General features: G+C 39.7%; 1 protein-coding gene across 6 annotated transcripts in view; it reads right to left on the bottom strand.

Annotated features, from left to right (window-relative positions):
* The window catches only part of DACH1 (dachshund family transcription factor 1), a 375,827-nt gene that overhangs the window by 126,716 nt on the left and 222,609 nt on the right, over positions 1-26,502 (bottom strand). For 3 of the 6 annotated variants that reach the window (XM_061445288.1, XM_061445286.1, XM_061445287.1), the window contains exons 4-5: positions 7,432-7,587; positions 6,688-6,860 (exon numbers count right to left, since the gene is read on the bottom strand). In XM_061445288.1, coding sequence (XP_061301272.1) covers positions 6,688-6,860; positions 7,432-7,587 — 329 coding nt within the window. The remainder of the gene's footprint in view (positions 1-6,687; positions 6,861-7,431; positions 7,588-26,502) is intronic. The other 3 variants (XM_061445289.1, XM_061445292.1, XM_061445291.1) reach the window with 1 other exon arrangement.

The raw sequence follows: 26,502 nt of genomic DNA, 5'->3' as shown, positions 1-26,502 counted from the left end.
ACTCTAATTTCAAATCTACACTATAATTTCACTATGAACTCCTAGATGAGTGATTCACAGACTTTTCAAATCAACTTGTGGAAACATTATCACTGAGGAAAAACATGTCAGTAAAATTAGGGTTAAAAAAAGGAGCCATAAGATAAAGTAAAACAAAACCAAAAAGTCTAAAAATGGAGAAGTAAAATATAGGAAGAATTGATTCTAATAAAAAATGGTTTTGTGAAAGATAGCAACTGCGCTATTTATCCATTCCTGTAAAAATAAAGAAAAAAGGTTTGACCTTCTCACTTACATCTATTCTCTAAGATATTTATTCTGATTGTGATATAAGTTACTATTCATAAACTTTATAATGTCAGTGCAAGATTCAAAAAGCATGCTGATTAGAGTTTCCTACTCAACTACTCACTACATGTAATTCAAAAGACACTAAAACCACAGCCTCTGACTACACCTAGTGAAGAACAGGTAAATTGTCAGTGACATTATGTCTATGGCCATTGGACTAAATTTCCCTTGACAATGAACTCATGCTTTTATGTTCCTGGGGTTTATATTTCAATCCTGTTCAGTACTGACCCACTCTAAAGAAAGGTGTGTTGCCTACCAGAGGCTCAGATCAGGGATGTTGCAGAGAGGCTGCCTTGTCTAATAAGTCCCACTGACTATTACCCACTTCTAGTCATCCATGTGGGTGCTAGGGATATAGACAGCAGTAGCCTGGAGAACATAAAGAAGGACTACAGAACCCTGGGAGAGCTGGTTAGGGGCTCTGGAGTTCAGATAGTCTTTTCATCAATTCTCCAGGATACAGGGGAGGATCTTAAAAAGGCTAGGAGGATTGGCCAGGTTAATAAATGGTTAAAAGGGTGGTGCCATAGTCAGGGGTTTGGGTATCTAGAACATGGGACTCAGTTTGGGAGGCCAGGTCTAGTGGGGGCTGCTAGAGCTGGTGGTGTTTTGGTAGGAGGCTTGCCCAGGTCAAGGAGGCTTTAAACTAGAAGTGTTGGGGGAGGGGGGCAATCATTCCATCCCAACACACCCAGTCAGTTGCCAGCAGCTACAATAAATGCTCAGAGCAATGTAGAGATATCCCAGCTGCTCCAGCCAATGAGCCGGCTTCATTTGGAGCTCAGCTCAGATGCCTCTATACAAATGCCCATAGCATGGGGAACAAACAAGAGGAATTAGAGATGTGTGCACACCTATGGGGGTATGATATAATAGGCATCACAGAAACATGGTGGGATGGCTCCTGTGACTGGAGTGTTGGAATGGAAGGTTACAGGCTCTTTAGAAAAGACAGGCCTGGCAGGCGGGGAGGGGGAGTTGCCCTTTATGTTAGGGGTAGGCTGGAGAGTATGGAACTCTGGGGACAGGTGAGCAGTCCACAGAGAGTCTGTGGGTCAGGGTTAAATGGAGAACAGTGATGGGAGACATTACTGTGGAGATCTGTTACAGACTGTTTGATCAAGACGACTCTGTGGATGAAGTATTCAATAGACAGATAGTAAAAGCCTAATATTCACAGGCTCTTGTCCTCATGGGGGACTTCAACCACCCTGTTATCTGTTGGATCCATGGTACGGCCCCGCACAAGCAATCCAGGAGGTTCCTCAATTCTGTGGAAGACAACTTCCTCCTGCAAGTTACAGAGAAGTCAACAAGGAGAGGTGACATGCTTGACCTCATGCTCACCAACAGGGAAGGGCTCGCTGGAAATGTGACGCTCCAGGGCAGCCTTGGATGCATCAATCATGAGATGGTCAAATTTGAGATCCTCAGGACAGTGAGAAGAGCGTGCAGCAAGCTCACTGCCCTGGACTTCAAGAGAGCAGACTTTGGCCTCTTCAGGAACCTGCTTAGTGAGGTTCCATGGGATACAGCCCTAGAGGACAGGGGCTGTTGGTTGATATTCAAGGACCACCTACTGCAAGCTCAGGAGTGGTGCATCCCAACTAGAAGGAAGTGCAGCAGGAGGGCCAGGAGACCTCCTTGGATGGATAAGGAGATGCTGAGGAAAATTTGAAGGAAAGAAGAGGCTTATAAAAGGTGGAAGCAAGGACAGGCAGCCTGGCAAGAATACAGGGATGTTGTTCGGGAATCTAAGAATCAGGTTAGGAAAGCTAAGGCTCAGTTAGAATTAAACTCGGCTAGGGACGTTAAAGATATCAGGAAGGGATTCTATAGGTACATTGCAAATAAAAGACAGACTAGGGACAATGTGGGCCCTCTCTGGATGCTATTAGGAGAACTGGCTACTCTGGATCTGGAGAAGGCTGAGGTTCTTAATGACTTCTTTACCTCACTCTTCACTGGAAAATGCTCTGACCACACCATCCAAGTCTTGGAAAGCAGATGCAGGGAGTGTGAGAATGAAGACCTTGCACCCACTGTAGGAGAGGATCAGGTTCGAGACCATCTTAAGAACCTGAACATGCACAAGTCCATAGGTCCTGATGAAATCCACCCACGGGTCATAGAATCATGGAACCATGGAATAGTTGGGATAGGAAAGGACCTTAAGATCACCTAGTTCCAACCCCCCTGCCATGGGAAGGGACACCTCACACTAAACCATCTCACCCAAGGCTCTGGCCAACCTGGCCTTGAACACCACCAGCGATGGAGCATTCACAGCTCCCCTGGGCAACCCATTCCAGTGCCTCACCACCCTTACAGTAAAGAACTTCTTCCTTATATCCAATCTAAACTTCCCCTGTTGAAGTTTAAACCTGCTCTCCCTTGTCCTATCACTATAGTCCCTAATCTTGGAGCAGATTCTCCTGGAAGGCATGCTAAAGCACATGAAAAACAACAAGATGCTTGGTGACAGCCAGCATGGCTTCACTAAGGGGAAGTCCTGCCTGACCAATTTGGTGGCCTTCTATGATGGGGTTAGAGAGCTGATGGAGAGGGGTAGAGCAGTTGATGTCATCTACCTGGACTTGTGCAAAGCGTTTGAAACTGTCCTGCATGACATCCTTGTCTCTAAATTGGAGAGACATCAATATGATGGATGGACCACTCGGTGGATAAAGAACTGTCTGGATGGCTGCACACAAACAGTTGTGATCAATGGCTCAATGTCCGGCTGGAGACCAGTAACGAGTGGTGTCCCTCAGGGATCGGTGTTGGGACTGGTCTTGTTCAACATCTTTGTCAGTGACATGGACAGGGGGATTGAGTGTGCCCTCAGCAAGTTTGCCAATGACACCAAGCTGTGTGGTTCGGTTGATACGCTGGAGGGAAGGAATGCCATCCAGAGGGACCTTGACATGCTTGTGAGGTGGGCTGATGCCAACCTCATGAAGTTTAACCATGATAATTGCAATGCCCTACACCTGGATGGGAGCAATCCCGGGCACAGCTGCAGGTTGGGCAGAGAAGAGATTCAGAGCAGCCCTATGGAGAAGGGCTTGGGGGTGTTGGTTGATGAGAAAATGAACATGAGCCGGCAGTGTGCACTTGCAGCCCAGAAAGCCAACCGTATCCTGGGCTGCATCAAAAGGAGCGTGACCAGCAGGTCGAAGGAGGTGATCCTGCCCCTCTACTCTGCTCTTGTGAGACCTCACCTGGAGTACTGTGTGCAGTTCTGGTGTCCTCAACATAAAAAGGACATGGAACTGTGGCAGGGGGGTTGGAACTAGATGATCTTAAGGTCCTTTCCAACCCTAACTGTTCTATGATTCTATGATTAAAAAACAGGAGCATAATTACTTGGCCATGCTCTCTCTATCCACATGGCCATATTCATCTACCACAGACAAAACGGATGACATTAATCTAGACATGTGTTGTACTGTAAAGTGGCTGAAGGAAAGAGTAGGAAAGTCCTGTAAGCTCCTTAGCTTATGGTATTATTGAAATAACTGTGTGCCATGAGATCTCACAATCAGAAGTGAGTTTTGGATTACAATATTAACACTTGTGTTTATGCATTTACCTGCCATGGAAATGTATTCTGGGCAATATCTCACAGACCTTGACTGAAGAAGTCACAGCAGCACTTATGTAGGGTTTCCATGAGCTTCTACCTAAATGTCCCAAAATTCCAACTTAACCATGCAAACTTCAAAAAATGTGTATTTCACCCTTGGGTGAGCACACTTTTTTATATAGAACTTAAGACTAATTTGGTCATTTAAAACCATTTCATTTTAAATCTACATCTTTTTCACTTGGTTATCTTCAAACCAGATGGGAACACAAAACCTGTGTTTTTAAACAACTTGCACAAGATGTTATATCAGGAGTTGTGCCAAAGTTGGCATCTGCAATGAAGATTCAATTAGCATGAATACAAGATAGTTGAATTTTCAGAAATGGCAGAGATAAATAATTTTATTATTCTAGATTATTAATACAAACAAATGCTTAACTAAGGATGTTTTGGGGGAAAAAAAAAAATCCAGTTACAAAGTACTGCCAAATTATTTCAAACAGAAAACCAAAATTGCTAGGTACTTTCAAAATCTTCACCGAGATTATAATGAAACTATCATTCCAATTAGATGGGCTATAAGAATGAGCTTGCTAAGAAGTTAAGGAACTCTTGGATACAGGAAGTTTTCTGATATGGCACTGCTTATGGTTAAAATAACATACAGTTATATGGTGACAGAGTCTCCCTTTTAGAGTCCAATACTTTTAAATGTACTAGACAGGTTTAACTCAATGAGACAGAAGTACTTCTCAGTTAAGTGCTTCCTGCATCCAGTAACAGTCTTACAGTGGAGTGAGATCTGTAAACACACCAGGACCTGCTTTCCACAAAAGGAAACCTTTTTTACATAGCCTAGATCTATGTTGTACTTGAAATGTACCTGATTTTGGTAACCAGAGACAAAGATGAGGGGTCACATTGGTGTATGCTCCCATAGACTTATTTAAATGTAGGCCAAAGTAATTTAGGCAACTTTAATAGATAGAACTAGCTTGTAAATCAACTTTACAAGCTAAAACTCAGCCTGTCAAAGTTCAAAAACAGAAGGCTACTGATGCTTTGAAGGTCAAATTTTGTACTCTTATATACGAAATCAAACAGCTCACAGAAAATGAGAGAAGGGAAAACAGTATCAAAAAAACAGTGAAAACAAAGTTTTGTTGCCACAGTAATTCATACTTGTTGGGTGTCATTTAGCATGTGCTCCATCCTGATCTTCATTGTTTAGATAACTTTTTAATATCAGTGGTTGCTGTTCCAATTAAGAAAATAAATTTAGAATTAAACAGAGCACCATGTATGCTCCAGAGAACTTGAGCATAATGTAACTCTTGCTACATATTGATCAAGAGAAAATAGAAAAAATAAAAGTGCCCAAATCACCATGTAATTGAACAGTAAACAGCAGAATGTTTATAGTCCCAAGATACGAGAAAGTTGGTCGTAAGGGTGGAATCAAGTTTTGCTGACATAGCACCTAAAGGAAGAATTCTCAAATCAATGTCTTAGCTCCTTATGTCATCAAATGTGAGAAAGGGATGCCACTGAAGGCCTCCAGAGAAGATCTTACGTTTGAAAGTGCAGGTACTTAAGTCATCAGACCATATTCTTCTAGGTCAACAGCATTATAGATTTGCTGACGTTTAACTGAATACTTATTTATGATTCTGAGCTTGTTAGGTTAAAGAGGACAGGAACACAAGCATACTGAATGTCTTAATAAAGTCAGACCTCTTCACTCTGGTTAAAACATTATGAACTTCAAAACTTTCGCAACTATTGATTTGAAGGTCCAAGAGATTTTAAGTTTACACTTTTGTTTTGTCAGTGGAATCACATTAACGGACAGATTTCTAATGTAGACCTAAAATATCAACAACCTTGCCTTTGCATGTCTATTTCTAACATATGAATGTTAACTAAAGGCACAAAAGTTTGTGTACTTTCTGTATGTCATTTATTAGAACTTAAGAAGGATAGCAGGTAAAAATGCAGGTATCTATCTGAATAAATGTCAAATCAAATTATAAATATTCAGTGCTAGGGAATCTTAAAGGAAATGCCTTTAAAATGAAAATGGAACATCTTCAATCAGAAGACTTCATGTCTCTGCTAAATAAATACCTCTTTAACCAGATTGATTTAGTTACAGTTAAGCAAACAAAACTTAATGGGTGGACTATTTCAGATGTTAAGATACTTTTGAGATATTTCTACAGTACTGCAGTTCTGGTCTATAGACTACTGGGTCTATTCTGTGCAACTTCATTCCATTCTGTTCTATGATTTAGCAATTCAGGCTTTGCAGAAGTAAAATATCAAGCCTCTCAGCCTTCTTCAGATAATTTGCAGCATTTCAGTTCAAATGCTTAGATTTAAAAGTTGGAAAAAGAGCCTCTTCTAATTTAAGAAAGGAGTAATTTGGTATCTTGAGGAACATTGCCATTAGATCACAGACTATGAAATACAAGAAATCAGAGAGTTGTGTATTCTATATGAAAATGCTTCAGCTTAAACACTGTTTTAATACTGATTTATAGAGTGAAAGGAGAACTGAGAAGATAACACTGGCCAACAGCAGCCTCCTGTGTTCTCAGAGCTACAACAGTTGGGTTTCTTGTATAGTGACTTTATGACTTACCTTATAGCATTTGACAGCTATCCATCTTTATAATACTTAACAGTTTTAAGTGTGCTAGAATTTTGTGTGTTTGTTTTGGGTTTTTTAATGCAGTTACCTTAATAACAGATGTCTCAACTCTGGATGGAGGACTCTGCACTTGTGCTGCTGCTGCCATGTTGGCAATGGTACTAAGGTGATTCATCTGGCTCATTGCCATTGTGACGGACGCTGGAGGTAGGCTCACGGGAATTAACGGGTGGGGCATCATCATAAAAGGAAGTTCCAATCCTGATGGGAGAAAAAAAAAAAGGAAAATAGGTTTATGCATTTTTTTTTTAAAATCATCTTTTTTTCTCCTGATGGACGATAACTCAAATGATGGGTGACAAGATGGTTCACACTGTGGGACAAAGCAGCTTTATGCCAGTTCTCTTACAGAATATGCATGGGCAAATCACTAACAATGGTGGGAGGGTTTCTAGCTACAAGGATAGGCTATTAGACATCTTTGTTTGTATCACTGTAATGTATGATAACATTGCTAAGCAATGGCCTTTTATTTTTTGGTGGTTTTTTTTTTTGTATCTGCTGCAAGGTGCCTTAGCAATGCATATTATGCCAAGGTGCCTTAGCAATGCATATTATGCCAGTGATGCACAGGTTAGCAGTTATTTTAAGTATAAATTTTATTGCATATGTATTTGTTCTTTATTGTCTCCACTTCCCCTGCCTAATACTTCAAAAGAAGTATTCCTATTCCCCACATCTTTGTTTTTTCGCAGCCTATTTATATGAACACAAAATAAAGACAGGAATTGGAAAACTGCTGATGTTAGTGCTGAAAGATGTCAACCCGTACCATTTGGCAGAAGGTGGTTCTGTTGAAGAGGGTTGAGAGGATGGCTAACTGGAACATTATGTTGTCCAGGCAAGTTGGGGTGGTTAACAGAGGCCTGTGATCCTTGGGTGGGGGGAGACTGAAGTTTTTCTTTATCCCAAGAACCATCACTGCTGCCTGTGGGGAATGAATATATATTATTTGGACATAGGAAGACTCCAAATTTTCAATTTCTGAATTTGGAAGCAAGGTCAGAAATCTAACCTTTTTGGCAAGGGGCAATTTTATTTTTTTTTCCTTCGTCTTTTAATATGTGGGTTGTGAGAAGGACTTTTGGTTTCCTTTTTTTTTCCATTTTTGCCATTCTTAGCAAGCAAAACTATATATGGCATTTGTTTTATACATATGGGAATACTTTTACCTGAAAAAAATGTTTAAAAAAATAATACTGCCTGTTATGCCAATTAAAATTCAAACTTCAGTCATATTTCTTCTTGCAATTGTGAATAAATAAACATTATAGGAAGTAACTAAAATTTTAATTTCTTGAAAAAAAAATTAATTCCTTTTCCATACAGAGCACAATTTCACCCTCCTGACTTTGAAAGTTTTTACTATTTTCATGGGAATTTCCCTTCAGAAGGACTTTAGGGTAACCTCAATCAAGACCTATTTAACCTATACTCAATTTCCACTGGCATTAGGGATTACAGCAAAATGCATGTTTCTGAATGTTTTTCTACATACATCTTGTTACTGAATGAACAACAAGGCCTGAAAAATAAGACCGGTATCACCTCCTCCTTACTTCAGTAGAAAGAGGAGTAGCACATCAGTCTTGACATTTTTTTAACATCCTTTTTATAGGGTTACAAAAGCACAAAAGTTGGTAGAATTCCAATTTAATTTCTCTGGATCTATTAAAAACCTGATTGTAAAAGCTGTACAACAGAGTTTATAATGAAAAATACTCCATTATTGCCATGATTTTCTTTCCCTAGTTACTTCATGAAGACAGTTAAGGCTCAATATAAATTCTAACTCATTAGCTCAATACTGTCTCAATCCCAGTGTAAATTGTTCAGAAGTAGGTAATGAAAATTCAATGCAAACTCTCCCACAATCAAACAAACCAATTTTATGAAACAATGAAAAGAATCAATTATAGGAGATACTTTTATTATTTTACATGAAATTGTCACAACCTTTATGCAGTGTACATAGTTAAGCTGGTTAATACATGATTTGAATCTCATCACCTCTGATAAGGGATCATGTTTTCCTGCATTTTGAGAACTTGGAGACTCTCAAAAAAACACTGAACTACTTTCAAATACATACGTAATTGAAAGAGCTAGATCTCAGCTGGAAAACCTTGTTTTTTTCGTTCTAATTTTCTTTTCTCTAATTTTCTGCTTTTTGCCACTGTGACATATACATTTCACTTCTTTTGAATATTCTTGCATTAAATAATATGACTCTGGAAATCAGGGTTAAACAAAAAAGTAAGTTAATCTCACTCAATTTTAGCCAAAATACAGATTCAATACAGACAGATAGGCAGTTTCAAATGGTTATTCATACCATCTTAAGGCATGTATCCATAAAATAATAAGACAGGTTTTCTGGCACCTAGGGTTTCATTAAAAAACAATGACAGAAAATCACTAAATCTTAGAATCATGTATATTGGAAAATGCCTTTAAAATCATCAAGTCCAATCGTTAAGTCCACCACTAAACCATGTCCCTAAGCACCACATTAACCCATCTTTTAAATACCTCCAAGGATAGGGATTCAGCCACTTCCCTGGGCAGCCTGTTCCAATGCCTGTCAAGAATTTCAGGGAACAATTTTTTCCCAGTATCCAGTCTAAACCTCCCCTGATGAAACTTGAGGCCATTTCCTCTTGTTCTAGTGCTTGTTACTTGAGAGAAGAGACTGACATCCACCTAGCTACAATCACCTTTCAGATAGTTGTAGATATCAGTAAGGTCTCCCCTAAGCCTCCTTTTCTCCAGGCTAAATAACCCCAGTTCTCTCAGCTGCTCCTCATGAGACTTTTGCTCTAGGTTCATCACCAGCTTCACTGCCCTTCTTTGGACACACTCCAGCACCTCACTGTCTTTCTTGTAGTGAGGGGGCCAAACATGAACACAGTATTTGAGGTGTGGCCAGTATCAAATATAGGCAGACAATCACTTCCCTAGTCTTCCTGGCCACACTAATTCTGATACAAGCCAGGACACCACCAACCTTCTTTCCACACTGCTGGATTCTATTGAACTGGCTGTTGACCAACACCCCAGGTCCTTTTCCACTGAGCAGCTTTCCAGCCGCTCTTCCCAAGCCTGCCAGCATTGTTGTAACCCAAGTGCAGATTCTGAAACTGAGCCCTACTGAACCTCATACAACTATCCTCAACCCACTGAACCAGCCTGTCCAGATCCCTCTGTAGAGCTTTCTTATCCTTAAGCAGATCAACCTGGTGTTGTCTGCAAACTTACTGAGGGTGCACTTGATCCCCTCATCCAGATCATTCATAAAGGTATTAAACAGAACTGGCCCCAGTACTGAGCCCTGGGGAACACCATTTGTGACTGGCCACCAACTGGATTTAACTCCATTCACCACCACTCTCTGGGCTCATCCAGCCAGTTTTTCACCCAGTAAATAGTACACCCATCCCAGCCATGAGCTGCCAGTTTCTCCAGGAAAACGCTGCAGGGAATGGTGTCAAAGGCTTTACTGAAGTCTATATAGACAGCATCCACAACCTTTACCTCATCCATTAAGTGGATCACCTGGTCATAGAAGGATATCAGGTTAATGCAGCAGGACCTGCTTTCATAAGCCCATATGTCCTGATTATCTGGTTTTCCTGTACATGCCATAAGATGGCACTCAAGATGACCTGCTCCCTAACCTTCCCTGGCACTGAGGTCAGGCTGACAAACCTGGAGTTTGCCAGATCCTCCTGGCCTTTCTTCTGGATGGGCATCAAATTTGCTAACCTCCAGTCAACTGGGACAACCCTGATTAGCCAAAATTACTGATAAATGATTGAAAGTGACTCAGTGAGAACTTCCACCAGCTCCTTCAGTACCCTTGGATAGATTCCATCCAGCCCCACAGGCTTGTGTGTGTCTAAGTGTTGTAGAAAGTCACTGACTATTTCCCCTTGGATTATGGGGGCTTTTTTCTGCTCCCCATCCCTGTCTTCCAGCTCAGTGGGCTGGGTACCCCAAGAACTACTGGTCTGGTCTTACTATTAAAGACTGAGGCAAAGAAGGCATTAAGCACCTCAGCCTTTTCCTCATCCTTTGTCACTATGTTTCCCCCACATTCAATAAAGGATGGAGACTCTCGTTAGCCCTCCTTTTGTTGCTAATACATTTATAGAAACATTTCTGTTGTCTTTTATGGCAGTAGCTGGATTAAGCTCTAGCTGGGCTTTGACCCTTCTAATTTCCTCCCTGTATAAACTCACATCATTCTTGTAGTTCTGTGAGTTACCTGACCCTTCTTCCAAAGGTCATACTCTTCCTTTTTTACTGAGTTTCAGCCAAAGCTCTCTGTTCTATCCTGCCAGCCTGTCTTTCAGCACATAGGGACAGCCTGCTGCTCCTGTGCCTTTAAGATTTCTTTCTTTAATTTCCAGCCTTCCTGGACTCCTTTGTCCTTCAAGACTGCCTCCCAAGGCACTCTGTCAACCAGGCTCCTAAACAGGACAAATTCCACCCTCCAGAAGTACAAAGCAGCAGTTCTGCTGACCACCTCCAGCTTTGTTATTTCTCCAAGGATAAAAAACGCTATCATTTCACTATTGCTATGCCCAAGACAGCCTCCAACCATCACATCACCCATAAATCCTCTGTAAACAACAGGTCTTTCCCTAGTTGGCTCCCTCAGCAGCTGTCAGGACATTATCTTTCACACACACCAGGAACCTTCTAGACTGTTTTCTCTCTGCTGTATTGTATTTCCAGCAGACATCTGGTAAGTCTCCTCTGAGAACAAGGACTAGTGCATGTGAGAGTTCTCCCAGATGCTTACAGAGTATTTCCTCTGCCTCTTCATCCTGGTTAGGTAGCCTATAACCACCTTTTTGGGGGGAGAATCCCTAATTCCTGCATGACCATTCTCAGGCTCTAGCATGGTTTCTAACACATTGATGCCTTGTGCCTTTGCTGCCACATGGGTCACTGTCCCCCACCTCCATTGAGACAGCAGACTGAAAGACCTTACTAGCATACTGTCCCTCAAGGATTGGCATGACACTCCCAGGCTTACCTCTAGTGAGCCTGGCTTTATCCCTTTCAAATCTAGTTTAAAGCTCTTCCAGTGAGCCTTGCTAACTCCTGTGCAAAGATCCTTTTCCCTCTTTGAGACTCCTGTCTCATATATATGTACATCATATATAAATATAGGAATACATAGAATACATATACAGTAGCAACTATACAAATATTTGTTAATATAAGTGAGGATGATGCTTGCATTTTATATGCTCTTGAATTCCCAGTAATAAGATATTTTCCCTATTTATTAGCAAGATCATCTACAGTACAGTTAATTTCATGTTACATGTTGGTGTTCGATATGGAGATAAGAGTCAATTCTGCTGTGACCCTTCCTAACCCGGTCACAGAAATTTGCACAGTCAGTCACAGATTGCCAATTATGGCACTGCTTATGTGGCTCCAGAATTAGAGCTTTTCTAAATCAGTACCCCTTTCTACCTCAAAATTACAGTGTCTATTATTTTACAGTGATGTTGAACCTAATAATAAATTGGAAGAGAGAACACGAGCTTTAGAAAACAAAGTATTGTGGCTAGCATTTAGTCAGTGACAGATTCTTTACTACTTGTAGTCTGGCATTGTCTGTCAAGATTTGTTTACAAGGAAAATGATTCATAGACAATCCAATCCATAATATTAGAAACCACTTTCAAACTACAGGCTGTTGCACTCCTGAACACTTTAAGTGGACAGACACAGATACAAATAGTCTTGGCCATTTGCTGTGTTTTTCTTATGTTAGTTAAGCAGAACAATTTTCCTCCTAGAGGAAACAGTTATTTTCATTAATGTCAAAGTGAAAGAAGTGTTATTCCTTAGACACTCTTCACCGGCTGCACAACGAAGTGCAAGCTACCAGTTCTGTCACTTTTTACATTTGATTTTGATTTAATGTGTACAGTGGTTTCAAAGAGTATTAAAAATCTGTTGCCTTCTTCCTCTTCACTTGTTGCCCTGCTGGAGGCTTATGCTTTTCCAGTTTCCATCAGTGGTTGTCAAGTCTTTGTAATAGGATTAAAAGCTTGGACACCTGATATCCCTGGGTGCTGCAGTTCACCCTCATAAAAGCTGTTTGCTTTAAATTGAGAGAAAATCAGGTTTTAGTGGCATAATTAATTAAATTATGCAAAGTGTTCCAGATTCAGCATAACACTTTCTGAAGCAGCAATTGGAAGCTCTACATTGCATTCAAACTGCATTTCAATTGACACTGTAGTAGGCTGACCATACAGTAGCATTTTCAAGGCTTTCAAGCACAAGAGATCCAATTTTGAAATGCAAATGCTTCATGTTGACTGCTCAAATCCCATACATGTGCACTTGAATAGGCAATTTGGTACCTAACTATGTATTTCATGTGTGATACTGCTAATATGACCACTCAAGAATTGGAATAGAAGTTCCAAATGTAAGTACACATGCTTAAAACCTGGCTCACATTGTCTCACGTTTACTCACCATGGACAACCTGATGGAACAAAAATGATAATACATTTTCATTATTTAAAAGGTGGATTATAGAATTCAGAGTTTTCCCCATCACCAACATTTCAGCACACGTTTTCCATAATGTGAGTTACCCTCTCCCATAATCAGCGGTTACACAATAAACCATTATTTCTACACTCAAGTGGGTCTGTAAAAGCCTGATGCCTGGATTATTTGTATTCATTAGTAGCACAATTAGGTAACTAAGGATGGTAATAATAAATTAAAACCAATTCTGGACTGGAAGGTAATGCAGCCAAGAAAAGGAAAATGAGGCAGAAAACTAGACTGTACAATGTCAGCTTCACAAACAAACTCTGATCTGAACATACCAGATTCATTTTCACATCGTATCTCATCTTTGCTTACTCCTTTTCCTCTCTTATTCCATCCCCACTAGGATCCACTTAGCCTAAATTTTGGTTCCTACAATGTGAGCTGAGTAGTTTAGCTCTTGTGACAGTCAACAGGGATCCAGCCAACAGTTTCTGGAGAACTATTGAGCCCACTCTGTGTGAGATACAGACCTGTCTTTGGCCAGCTGCATATGAATCTGTTGGTTCCAGGGACTACAGTGATGCCACCTGAGATGGCTAAAATAATTTGAGACATGTCTTATAGGGTCGGTGAGTACAACACAGCACCTGCAGAAGACCCCATGCCTATCTATCTAGAGATGTAGATCAGGCAGAATAATTGAGGGTATCTAAGACAGCAGCATTATCTATGTCTAGGCCACTAAGCCAAACCTTTCCTGATTACAGGTAGGTTTTAGACATTAAAATTAGACTATTTGCGGGCCCTCAGGTCTTCCCCTTCTTTTCCTGTAGAAAACGTGGATATTTTATGGCAACCCAGAGAACATTTCCAGCCTGTCCTTAGGCAAGCAAATCCCAGCCCTGGATGAGAGATCGTTTCAGGCAGGTTTCAGGTACTATTATACAGACAAGCAGTCTGTATGCCAAAAACACAAAAGAGAGGCTGAGTTTCTATTAACAACTCAAACCTCTACTTTTCTTTCTCCATTCCTTTCCCTTCCCCCTTTCTCTTTTCCCTTCCTTTACTTCTCTCTTTCTCTCTCTCTCTTCTACTGATCTTCTTTCAGTCCCCTACTCTAGCTGTTATCTTCTGAGCTTGCTGAGACACTTTGTATCTCAGCAACAATTACGAAACAAAGCATCAGTATCAGCTGCGTTGGCTTATTTTTCTGAACTGGACTATTCACTATCTAGGCTATTTATGTCCACTGGAAAATATGCATAATCAGTGTTCTAAAAAGTGGTAATCTTAGTATCCTGATAGGAAACCTCTTCATAAAACTGTCCAAATCAAATCCTGCTGCTTTAGACTTTCAATTACTACAAATTTGTGATTCCGTTTTTGTATAATTCAGTCTTCTAAAATCAGCTGTATGTGCAATATATGTGCAATATATGAATGTTGTGAAATTTATATTATAAAGGACAGACATCTACAGCTAAAGGTGCTTTTGTAAGACCTCTATGCTACTGCTACATCATTAAAAGTGAAAAAAAATTTGCCGTATGTAAACAGCACCTGTCTCAACCTATTGGGTCTTAAAAAAAAAAAAAAAGTATTACTACCTCTTCTGATATCACAAAGTGATCAGGAAAGCAAGTACTATGACGGAGGGAAAATAATGTTTCCCAAGACTCCTCTGGAACACTGTGTATGCTGCTCTAGATAAGGATTCTTCTTCCCTCACCCCCCAAAAAAAGCAAAATCAAAAAAAAGCAAAAAAAAAAAAAAAAACAGAAAATTCACAACCCCCCCAAAGCCAGCAAAACAAAACAAATTAAACCCAACCCAAAAACAAAAACCAAAAACAAAACTGAAAACTTACCTTCTGGTTATATAGTCACGTTTATTCTATTAAAGATGCCATGAGCAATGTGGCCTGACAATTGAAAGTTTTTATAATTTTCTCTAACACAGTGGGGTTGAAAAGTCTGGTATTTGTATTTCTGCTATTATCATGATAGAGCAGCAAATTCGGGGAGGGGAAGAAAAACTATTTTTTGATAAACATTTTCCCACAGAAATATATAAAGAAGCCAAGAGAACCTTCTGAAATCACCTATGGTTTCTTCCTTGCAGACAACAGTAGTAATCTGAAAAACATGTTTTAGCCTTAATCATGTCGACTGTTTCATTCAGTGTCTCAATTTTATTGCATAGTTTTTTTCTTGGAAATGGCAGATAAATGACAACTGCACTTTGCACTGTAAACCAGATTTGTACCCACTTTACTCACTCCTTCCACATTTATCTTCTGATAAACAAAAAACTGCAGTACAAACTGTTAATTTCGGGAAAATATCGATGGAATTCTACATACTGAATATCAGACTATATGCTTAATCACAAATCAGAAAATACTGAATTTATATCAACTAATGAGTGAAAGTATTTTTTTTTAATAGTGACAATGGATCTCATGGAATATATGTTTTGTATTTTATACTAATCCTTCATTATGCCACCAAAAAGATTAACACAGGAAAATCTTTTTAAAAATGAAATTTGATGAATAATGAAACTCTCCAAGAGATATGAAAGCGCAGCAACTCAGTTACAGGCCATATGACATTTACCTAAAAATAGATTTCCCTTTTGTATCCTTTCACAAATACCTAACATGTCCTCTTTTCATAGATAGTATATAGTTTATTTTTACAGTTATATGCTGTTCTAAGACTTCAATTTTGATATGCAGAAATAAATTTTGACATAAAAAAATAAAAAAATTAGATGCAGTTGTACACACTGTACTCCGGAAAATGGGAACTGGACAACATTTACTGGGCAAGTGTGTCAACTTTAGAGCAGAGAGCTAGAATTACAGCTAGTCCCTTGGTGTAGAGACTTTAGAATATGAAGACTAATGAACTATCTGAAGACAACCAAAATCAGCAGAAAACTACATTTTTAATCTTTCAACATGATGAACACCACAAACTATTTAGTGCACATCTTGATTACATTTGTATGTGCTTATTTACAAAAATGTCCAATTTAATAGATAATTATATTACTGTATATTCTCATTGCATGCAACTGTGTATGTGACTATTTTCTGTATGCTTAAGGAACAGGTGAGATGGAATACGCCTGGATGAGTAGCACATAACTTCATGTTTAGAACATTTTCTGGGAAATATGTATTTAAGTTGTTTTAGCGTAAGATCCCCTGTTGCTTCAGTTTATACAGAAAGCAGCTATCATTCAATTTTTTGTTCTGTATAATCAGTATAACAGGCTCAGTTTAACAGGCTTTATTTTTAGTACAGTGGAAACTAAACCAGACAGATCAGAAAGCTGCACAAGAAGAAAGATGAAGGTTTGAGCGTCTGTGATTCAAGCCTATGGAAAACTGCCTAAGCTTTGCAGGAAATACGTATTTAGATGGAAGTTTGTGCTTACCATCTACACTAGTCTGATGTAGACCATGAACGTAGACAATTCTGCATGCTTTCTGACCCTTGCTACCTCTAGTCTGAGTTTTACAGCACCTAATTCTATATTAACAATGCTTATAACAAAAAAGCAAACATATTGGATGGGACATCCACAGCTTCTCTGGGCAACAGACTACAAGGAATTTCCATCAATAAGGAAGACTTATATATAAATGTGCATCAATTATAAGTGCTTCTCACAATTACTGCTCTTTATGTGGAAAGGATCATTTTTTCTTTCAGATTTAGCCTACCAATATTATCCTATTACATATTGATACCCTACTCCATTTACAACTGCTGCCATTTTTCTGACTGGAGCCTTACAAAGATGATCAAAGGTAAAATCTTAATGCAAAAGCAGCCAAAAGTATGAAACTGGATTAAAACGGTAGGAATATGACAATAGTATGTCTTAAACAGTAAATTTCTTAGATATTTTCTTGGATTTTTATGATTAGGGTGTAACTACTACCTAAATAATGGGTGGGGGTTGGGGGTGGGGGTGTGTCACTTTTAGAATGAAAACATCACTATCTTTATGTTATATTTCTTTAATTCTGAAGAGGTCTGGACCACTGTTACCAACCGCCATATTTAGTGGCAAAAAATTTCACCTACTGTGAAAGAGATAAAAGAGCCAAGCCAAGGTCTATTGTCATTAAATGACAGCATGTTATGATAACTTACTCAATATTGGCTTTAGACTTGTCTCTTCCTCCCCCCCCCCCCCTTTTAATATTAAATTCTAAGACATGAAAGTTCTCCTTAGCTATTGTACCAAGATTTAGTACTCTGAACGATACGAACCCCACATGAATTTATAGACATTATAGTCATTCTAGTATTTTATATCAAACCAATTTCTGAAGAATACACACATCTTTTAATTGTAGTTTAAACAATATTTCTGTCTTAGACAAAATTCCTAGCAAGGAATTTGCATGTAGATCCATCTCACCAAGTGAAAATCAGGATGGTATACTCTTTCAGTGGTGAGGAAAAGCCATAAGCATGTCTTATAATGTTTCCTAGCTCTGTCAGGGGAGATACATGGCAGGAGAGGCAATAGGTACATACGTAGACAAAAAAGTGCTTTTCCTTCACCCTGCCTCGACTCAATTAGCAATGATACTCTTCAGGTCAGAACTTTGGGTACCTTTTGCAAAGAAAACCTCTGTTCCCATGTCTCTTGCCTTCTGGACAAGTTTCTTGACTATTGTGTAAGTGATGGTTATTACATAAAAAGATACTGGGCTAGATGGCTTCTCAGCAGCCTGTGTTTGGTCCTCTGAACACCACATCAATTTAGATGTTTCTGGGTGCAAAGTCCCTGTCATGGTTTAAACCCAGCTGGTAACTTAGCATCACACAGCTCACACCTCCTTTTTCCCCCCTGCCCAGGGTGGGATGGGGATGAGAATCAAAAGAGTATAAACCCTGTAGATTGAGATAAGAACAGTTTAATAACTAAAATAAAGTAAAATATATTGATAATAGAAAGAATACCAGCAATAAAAATAATAGCAATAATAAGAAAAAACAAGAGAAGAAACGAAAGCTCAGAAAACACAAGTGATACACAATACAATTGCTCATCACCTGCTGACCGATACTCAGCCAGATCCAAGCAGCGATTGGTCCCTTCCTGGTAACTCCCACCAGTTTACATACCAAGCATGATGTGCCATGGTATGGAATATCCTTTGGGCTAGTTTGGGTCAGGTGTCCTTTCTCTGCTCCCTCTCAGCTTCTTGTGCCACTCCTCACTGCAGAGTATGGGAAACTAAAGAGTCCTTTATCAGGGTAAGTGCTACTTAGCAACAACTAAAACATTGGTGTGTTATCAGCATTGTTCTCAGTCTAAAGCCAAAACACAGCACTGCACCAGCTACTAGGAAGAAAAATAACTGTTACAGATGAAAACAGGACAGTCCCTCAGACTTAAACCCTACAAATACAGAGATGCTATTATGCATTAACATTTTACATTGTCCAGCTCAGCTATTTGTAGATCATCACTCATCCTAAGCTTCCTGAAACCACATGAAATCATCTCAGCTGGTTGTCTGGATACCATTATGGTGGCAAGGCACCTGAAAGTGGCCTGAAATTGTTCTCCTGTACTGGAGTTGGCAGTGTGTTTTATTACATACAATCCATCATTATGTAGCATTATTACCTACAGAGAAGTTGGCTAATTTTTACCTATCTCATGTCAGATGAAAAGGATCTGGATGTAAATCTTTGACTAGTGTTTTCACTAATGCACAATGCTAGATACGTTGTTGAATGGGTTATTCTGAAACCACGAGCTTCTACTAAGAACATTCTCTTGGCATAACCCAAAGAACCACGGTGCTGTCCCTTTAACAGCAGGTGAGCATGTTATCTCATGCTCCTGTTACGATATTAAGAAAAGGGTTCCAGGTCTGCACTTTGATAAAAGTGTCAGACAAAGCGGAGTGTCAAATATCTTTTAAGAGTTGCTGGGACAGTCTCATGTTCACGGACTGTTATTCTGGGATTATCACTAATAAATAAAAAATACCAGGTCATCATAATCACTATGTCTGTCCACCTTCAGCACAGCCCAATCTCCACTTAGTCCATCATAGCAGAAAGAGATACCACAATAGATGCTCCTAAAGTACTGGACTGTAAACCCATGTTATTTTCTTGAAAACTAAACTAACCTGAGAATGCTTTCAGGAACGTCCATTCAGTGCTTCTCAGTGGGGCCTAAGCAGTCTCTTCCTCCCTCAGACACAATTAATATGGATGTGCAAAGAAGAAAATATTGTGCATAATGCATTGTCAAATTTATTATTACTCTTGCATATAGGAAAATACAAGTAAGCTGATCCTTTATAATACATACTGCTTAAGTACAGAAAAGCAACCGCATTGAAGTTAGATTGCAAATTCGGTAGGCACAGACCTTAAATTATAACAACTGACGAAGGCCAGAAGTTCTCCTGATGCTCGAGGAAAAATTATGCAAAAATTGTGTTTGCTTTTCCAAATTCTAAAACTTTTTTTTAATTCTAATTTAAGATTCTTATGTCTTGAAAATGAATCATAGAATCATAGAATGGTTTGGGTTGTTAAAGGACCTTAAGATCATCCAGTTCCAAATCCCCTGCCATGGGCAGAGACACCTCATGCTAGACAGTGTCACCCAAGGCTCCGTCCAACCTCGCCTTCAACACTGCCAGGGACCCATTCCCATGCCTCACCACCCTCAAAGTAAAGAACTTCTTCCTTACATCTAACCCAAACTTCCACTGTTTAAGTTTGAACCTACTACCCCTTGTCCTATCACTACAGTCCCTAATGAAGAGTCCCCCTCCACAGTATCACAGTATCACAGTATGCTAGAGATTGGAAGGGACCTCAAAAGATCATCTAGTCCAATCCCCCTGCCGGAGCAGGAACACCTAGATAAGGTTACACAGGAATGTGTCCAGGCGAGTTTTGAATGTCTCCAGGGAAGGAGACTCCACAACCTCCCTGGACAGCCTGTTCCAGTGTTCCGTCACCCTCACTGAGAAGAAGTTTCTTCTCAAGTTTAAGTGGAACCTCTTGTGTTCCAGTTTGTACCCATTACCCCTTGTCCTATCATTGTTTGCCACTGAGTAGAGCCTGGCTCCATCCTCGTGACACTCCTCCTTTATATATTTATATACACTAATAAGGTCACCCCTCAGTCTCCTCTTCTCCAAACTATAGAGACCCAGCTCCCTCAGTGTTTCCTCATAAGGGAGATGCTCCACTCCCTTAATCATCTTCGTTGCCCTGCGCTGGACTCTCTCCAGCAGCTCCCTGTCCTTCTTGAACTGAGGGGCCCAGAACCGGACACAATATTCCAGATGGGGTCTCACCAGGGCAGAGTAGAGGGGAAGGAGGACCTCTCTCGACCTACTAACCACCCCCCTTCTAACACACCCCAGGATGCCACTGGCCTTCTTGGCCACAAGGGCACAGTGTTGGCTCACGGTCATCCTGTTGTCAACTAGGACCACCAGGTCCCTCTCCCCTACACTGCTCTCTAACAGGTCGTTCCCCAACCTATACTGGAACCTGGGGTTGTTCCTGCCCAAATGCAGGACTCTACACTTTCCCTTGTTATATTTCATCAAGTTATTCCCTGCCCAACTCTCCAGCCTGTCCAGGTCTCGCTGGATGGCAGCACGGCCTTCTGGCATGGCAGCCACTCCTCCCAGCTTAGTGTCACCAGCAAACTTGCTGATAGTACACTCAATTCCCTCATTTAATCATTGATGAATATATTAAATAATACTGGTCCCAGTACTGACCCTTGAGGCACTCCACTAGATACAGGCCTCCAACTAGACTGCACCCCATAGACTACAACTCTCTGGCTTCTCTCCTTCAGCCAGTTTGCAGTCCACCTCACTACCTGATCATCCAGACCACACTTCCTCAATTTAGCTGTGAGGATGCTGTGGGAGACTGTGTCAAATGCTTTGCTGAAGTTAAGGTAGACCACATCCACCGCTCTGCCATCATCCATCCACCGTGTTATTTCCTCATAAAAGGCTAAGAGATTGGTCAAGCATGATTTCCCCTTGGTGAAGCCATGTTGACTGCCCCTCATAACCCTCTTATCCTTGATATGCCTTAAGATGGCACCAAGGATAAGGTGTTCCATCACTTTCCCAGGGATGGAGGTGAGGCTGACAGGTCTATAGTTACCTGGGTCCTCCTTCTTGCCCTTTTGGAAGACTGGAGTGACATTTGCTTTCCTCCAGTCCTCAGGCGCCTCTCCTGTTTCCCAAGACTTGGTAAAGATGATGGAGAGTGGTCTAGCAATGACTTCCGCCAGTTCCCTCAGCACCCGCGGGTGCATCCCATCTGGACCCATGGATTTATGGATGTCCAGATTGCTCAACTGGTCTCTAACCCATTCCTCATCGACTAAGGCAAACCGCTCCGTCGACCTGACTTCATCTAAGGTCTCAGGGGTACAGGGCTCTTCAGAACTGCCTGCAGCAGAGTAGACAGAGACAAAGAAGGCATTCAGTAACTCTGCCATCTCTGTATCTTCTGTCACCAGGGAACCCATCCCGTTCATCAGTGGGCCTACATTGCCTCTGGTGTTAGTTTTGTCTGCCATGTATTTGAAAGAGCTCTTTTTGCTGTCCTTGGCCCTTCTCTCCAGGTTTAATTCTAAGGATGCCTTAGTCCTCCTAGCTGTCTTCCTACATCCTCTAGCAGCAGCCTTATATTCCTCCCAAGTGGCCAGTCCCTCCTTCCATGACGTGTAAACTCTCCTCTTCCACTTGAGCATACCCAGCAATTCCCTATTTAGCCACGCAGGTCTCTTGGCCCCTCTTCCTTGACTTCCTACGTGTCGGGATGCTCTGATCTTGAGCTCGGAAAAAGCAGTCCTTGAATGCCAACCAACTATCTTGGGCCCCTTTACCTTCAAACAGCCTTGCCCATGGGATTTCCCCTAGCAATTGCTTGAAAAGGCCAAAGTTTGCCCTGCTGAAGTCCAGGGTTGCAATTCTACTTGCTATTCTACTGGTCCTACCACACAAGATCCTGAATTCCACCATCTTGTGGTCGCTGCAACCAAGGCAGCCCTCAACCCTTACTGCTTCGACCAGACCCTCCTTGTTAGTGAGGATGAGATCCAGCAGCGCTCCTCTCCTGGTCGGCTCATCCACCATTTGCAGGAGGAAGTTATCATCCATACACTGGAGGAACCCCCTGGACTGCGGCTGGGTTGCTGAGTGGTCCTTCCAGCAAACATCAGGGAAGTTAAAATCCCCCACGACGACCACGGCCTGTGACTGTGAGGCCGCTCTCAGCTGCCTGTAGAAGGCCTCGTCAGCTTCCTCACCCTGATCTGGTGGTCTGTAACAGACCCCCACAACAGTATCGCCTCCAGCATCCCTATAGGCTCCCTTCAGATACAGGAAGGCTGCTATGAGGTCTCCACTTGAACATTTTTTTAAAAGCTTTGTTTTCCCAAACAGTCTGTCTATTATATAATCAATATAGATTTCTGACAAAAATTAAAAAGCTGCATTTCTTACTTTTAAATCATCAAGACATAAATACACTGACAAACCATTAACAGGCAATTATCCTAAAAATCAAATCCTAGAAATCAAATTTGGTCTAAAGGCCAGAATAACTTAGAGCGGTATTCCTAGAAATAGAATTATAAGTAGTAGCACCTGACACTTGGCACAGAAATCTGGCATACAGTTTACATGCCCTTCAAGATGTAGAATACAATAATACCAGAATTATACCCAGTAGCAGGAAAACATCTATAAATAATTTTTAAATATTTTTCCCTTTAAAAGATTAAGACTGAAATCCCATTTAAATTGAAGTTGGTAAGACCTGACGTAAGACCTAAATTTCAGGCTAGTTCCTCTGATGTACCAGTCTGAGCACAGCTGAGTACAAACATTCAAGTTCTAATTCAAAGTAGTGCCAAGGTATGTTAGTTCAAGGGATGCACAAATGCTAAGAATTGGCTAAAAACTTTATTACCTTGTGGTTACTCTATCATTGGATAAAATATATTATCTAAATATGAGACAGACGGTAACAGAGTATTTGTCCTGTTAAGTGATTCAGGAAACATAAAACTCAAGACTACCCTTAGTTTCCACAGGGATTTCTGTGCAGTCTTCAAGACTGATACTGTGTTGAAGTATTAGTACAGTTTTTCAAGCAGATTACTCTAAACATAATACTTTGAAAAAATTTAAAAAGAACAGACAGCAAATGTCATTTCTTTCTTAGCTACAAAATGCAAACTCCAAGTGTTTTAACCTAATGAATAAATGAGTTTGTCCTTTATGTATAAAATATAGTTTGTGTTTGTTGCACAAGTATTTTAATAATAGATGAATTTTAGGTTTGCTTCAACATATTCAATAAAGTGTGATTAATTTAGTTTTTCAAAAATGCAAACTAGACATTACTATATTACTCTGCAAAACGCACAGCTTGCAACATTACTGCCTCTGTGGGATCTTAAATTGAATTGTAAAATATGTCTTATTTCCAGTTCGATTCATGTAAGAACTTTTAGTGGATAATGCCCTTTTTTGAAGTTTCAGTGCTTTCTGCAAAGAAAAAATAACTAAAAATCATGACATAGCTTATTATAAATCACAGGAAAGTTTTATCCTTACATAATGTTCCACTTAAAAATCATATACTGATGCCACATATTATGTTCAATTCAGTGAATTAACTTTTTTTTTTGAAGTTTTGTATTATGACAGATTATATAACGCATTTTTGACATGTTCTGTGATTTTATTGCGATATTCTAAGTAATTACCAAATCTCTTTTTCTCTAAAAAAGCTTTCCTGTGCCCTGAGAATTAATCTATGATACCATTTAACTTGGCTTTTTGAAGTAAATATCACTAGATAAAAAGCCAGCTGGTTCTGAATAATGGGATACTTGAATGAATGTATTAGTGTTTGAAAATGAGAGTACAAATCTTTTAAAAAGATTAATTTCCATAAGAAAGATAGCTCACAGATCTACAAAAGAATAAATTCAAAACATAATAAACTGGCAGAAAGAGAGGGAGATTAAAGTAAAGGCAGCAGCACCTTGTTATTGCAGCTGTTGTATAGCAATGATTCTGTATCAATTACAACATTTGGTAGGTATGGGCAGCCTCTTCAAAGGTTTCCGCATAAAGCTTGAGCCTGGAATACACAGTACATCCTAAGTAATAACTTGAGTGATTAATTTTTTTTCTTAACAGGACATAACTTTTGTTCCTAACAATTGGGTCTCTGCGAAGAGGTACAAAGATGCTTCTGACTTTAATGTGAAAAGCTAACATCAGTTTTGTTTTTTATTAAAGATATGGATATGAATTTATCTTTATCATGAAAAGAGCTTGGCTTTATCACTACACACAAATGCTGACATCAGCATGTAAACTGACTTTTGTTGTCCTATGGACTTTATTTTCAATATCCTGTTTCAAAATATGTTTTCTTGAATGGGTCTAGGATTCTGTTCACACAATTTCTTTGGTCAAATATTAATGAAAACAAAGTTTGCTGATGCCACTAAGTACTGTCGGTTTGCATAAAACAAATTCAAAGACTTGAGGAATTAAATCATATTGGGATAGACTTTAAAGTACATGGGGGGTGTTGTTTGCTTGCTTGTTTGTTTTCTGATGACAGGATTAATCCAGCTTCCACCAGATCTACACAAGGTGTTTTACTGCTATGTGTGGAAGTCAGAGTGATCTTGGTAACCTATTCTGGGCAACCTAGTGAGTTTTTGAGAAACACAGTATCCTTCACGACCGTTATAAAGCATTGTATTAGTAAAATGCAGGGAATTACACCAGTCAAATAAAAAAAAAAACAAACAAACTGTGAGGCTTTCTTCTATAATAACAGTCATGAAGTGCTGATACTCCTAGTACCAATATAATTTAGACAACAAAAGTCAGAAGGTCCAAAACAATGTTCTTTTCTTGCAAAACCGCTGTAGAGCAGGTTTAGTGTGACCATGGAGACCTGTGTGCCCATACCATACCAGTGCAGCCACAAGAGAGTTTCTCAACAACTCTAATGGACATATTAACAGAATTGCAGGAATTTCTGTCTTAGCCAGGTTCAGACTGATTTTCAAGTGATCAGAACCATGTATTCTAGTGTTACCTTTGCGACAAATTTTAAGTCCTTCCTCTAAAGCTCAGAAGCATTAAACCAAGTATTTGAATACTTAAAACAATTCCTGGTTCTGTCCTGACCCATTTTCTGTGGAAGCTGAATCACTGCTGCTGTTGAAACCTAGAACAATCAATAATGGCCTAAGGGCAGAAATGAAAGATATTTCAGATAAAAACTTCAGTTTAAAATTTTACAAAGTTGTTAACAGTGATTACTAAAGACACAGGCTATATATAAACTGCACTATGCATATTATTCTATATACATGTAAAAGACAATATTCAAAATATTTTTTAAAAGCATCCTAACAGAAAAGTTACTAGGAACATTCATAACGTAAAGTTAAAAAAAAAAAAAAAAGAAGTCAGAACTGGACTATACTACCTTACCCTGAATTTACTTCCATTTTGTTCTGGCTTTTTTTTTCAGTTCATTTCTTATTTGGTTTCTATCTTATGTTATACATGTATAGATTTACTAGATATATTTTACACATTTTTCAGTATTTGTACACTTTCCAAATTACTAAAACAAAGCATTTCTAATTCCAGGGCTTTCAAATGAATTTCAAGATTTGTTTTGCATCCTGTATCTTGCAGCTTTGGCATATCACCACAAGTGGAACAAAGGCGGATCCTGAAATGTCAACATTTTCACATGGAATGGATATTCAAGTGTTCCTGACATGCAATGCGCTTACAGCATCTATAAATAGACAGTGATGCAGACTACAAGTGAACTGCTTATATGAATGCTATTCAAAATAATAGTTGCAGAATGGCAGTGAAAGCAGAAGTTTAGGATATGGCCAGATGATCAAAGGTCGCAACTTATTAATAATTAGAGTTAATAATAGCTCCGTGGTAGTTGAGCCAAAGCAAGTGGCCATGTTGTACAACAGAACCTGTTACTCTAAACTCCACCAGGTACACACTGCATGAGCAGCAGAACCCCATAAAGAACAAATTATTAAGCCATGGTAACTCATAGATTTTCATTCACATGGCCACACCTCTTGTCAGAGATTGTTAGAGAAATATTAAACTGAATATGCAAACACATAAACACTTGCATGCACTACAAATGTTGACTATACCTTGCTTTCTCTGCTA

The sequence above is a fragment of the Pezoporus flaviventris genome, unplaced genomic scaffold (assembly GCF_033815535.1).
Source record: "Pezoporus flaviventris isolate CSIRO_AGI_PZ_B2104156 unplaced genomic scaffold, CSIRO_AGI_Pfla_v1 ptg000003l, whole genome shotgun sequence".
Taxonomy (NCBI): Eukaryota; Metazoa; Chordata; class Aves; order Psittaciformes; family Psittacidae; genus Pezoporus; species Pezoporus flaviventris.
The sequence above is the reverse complement of the archived record's forward strand: the minus strand, read 5'-3'. Positions and strand labels throughout refer to the sequence as shown.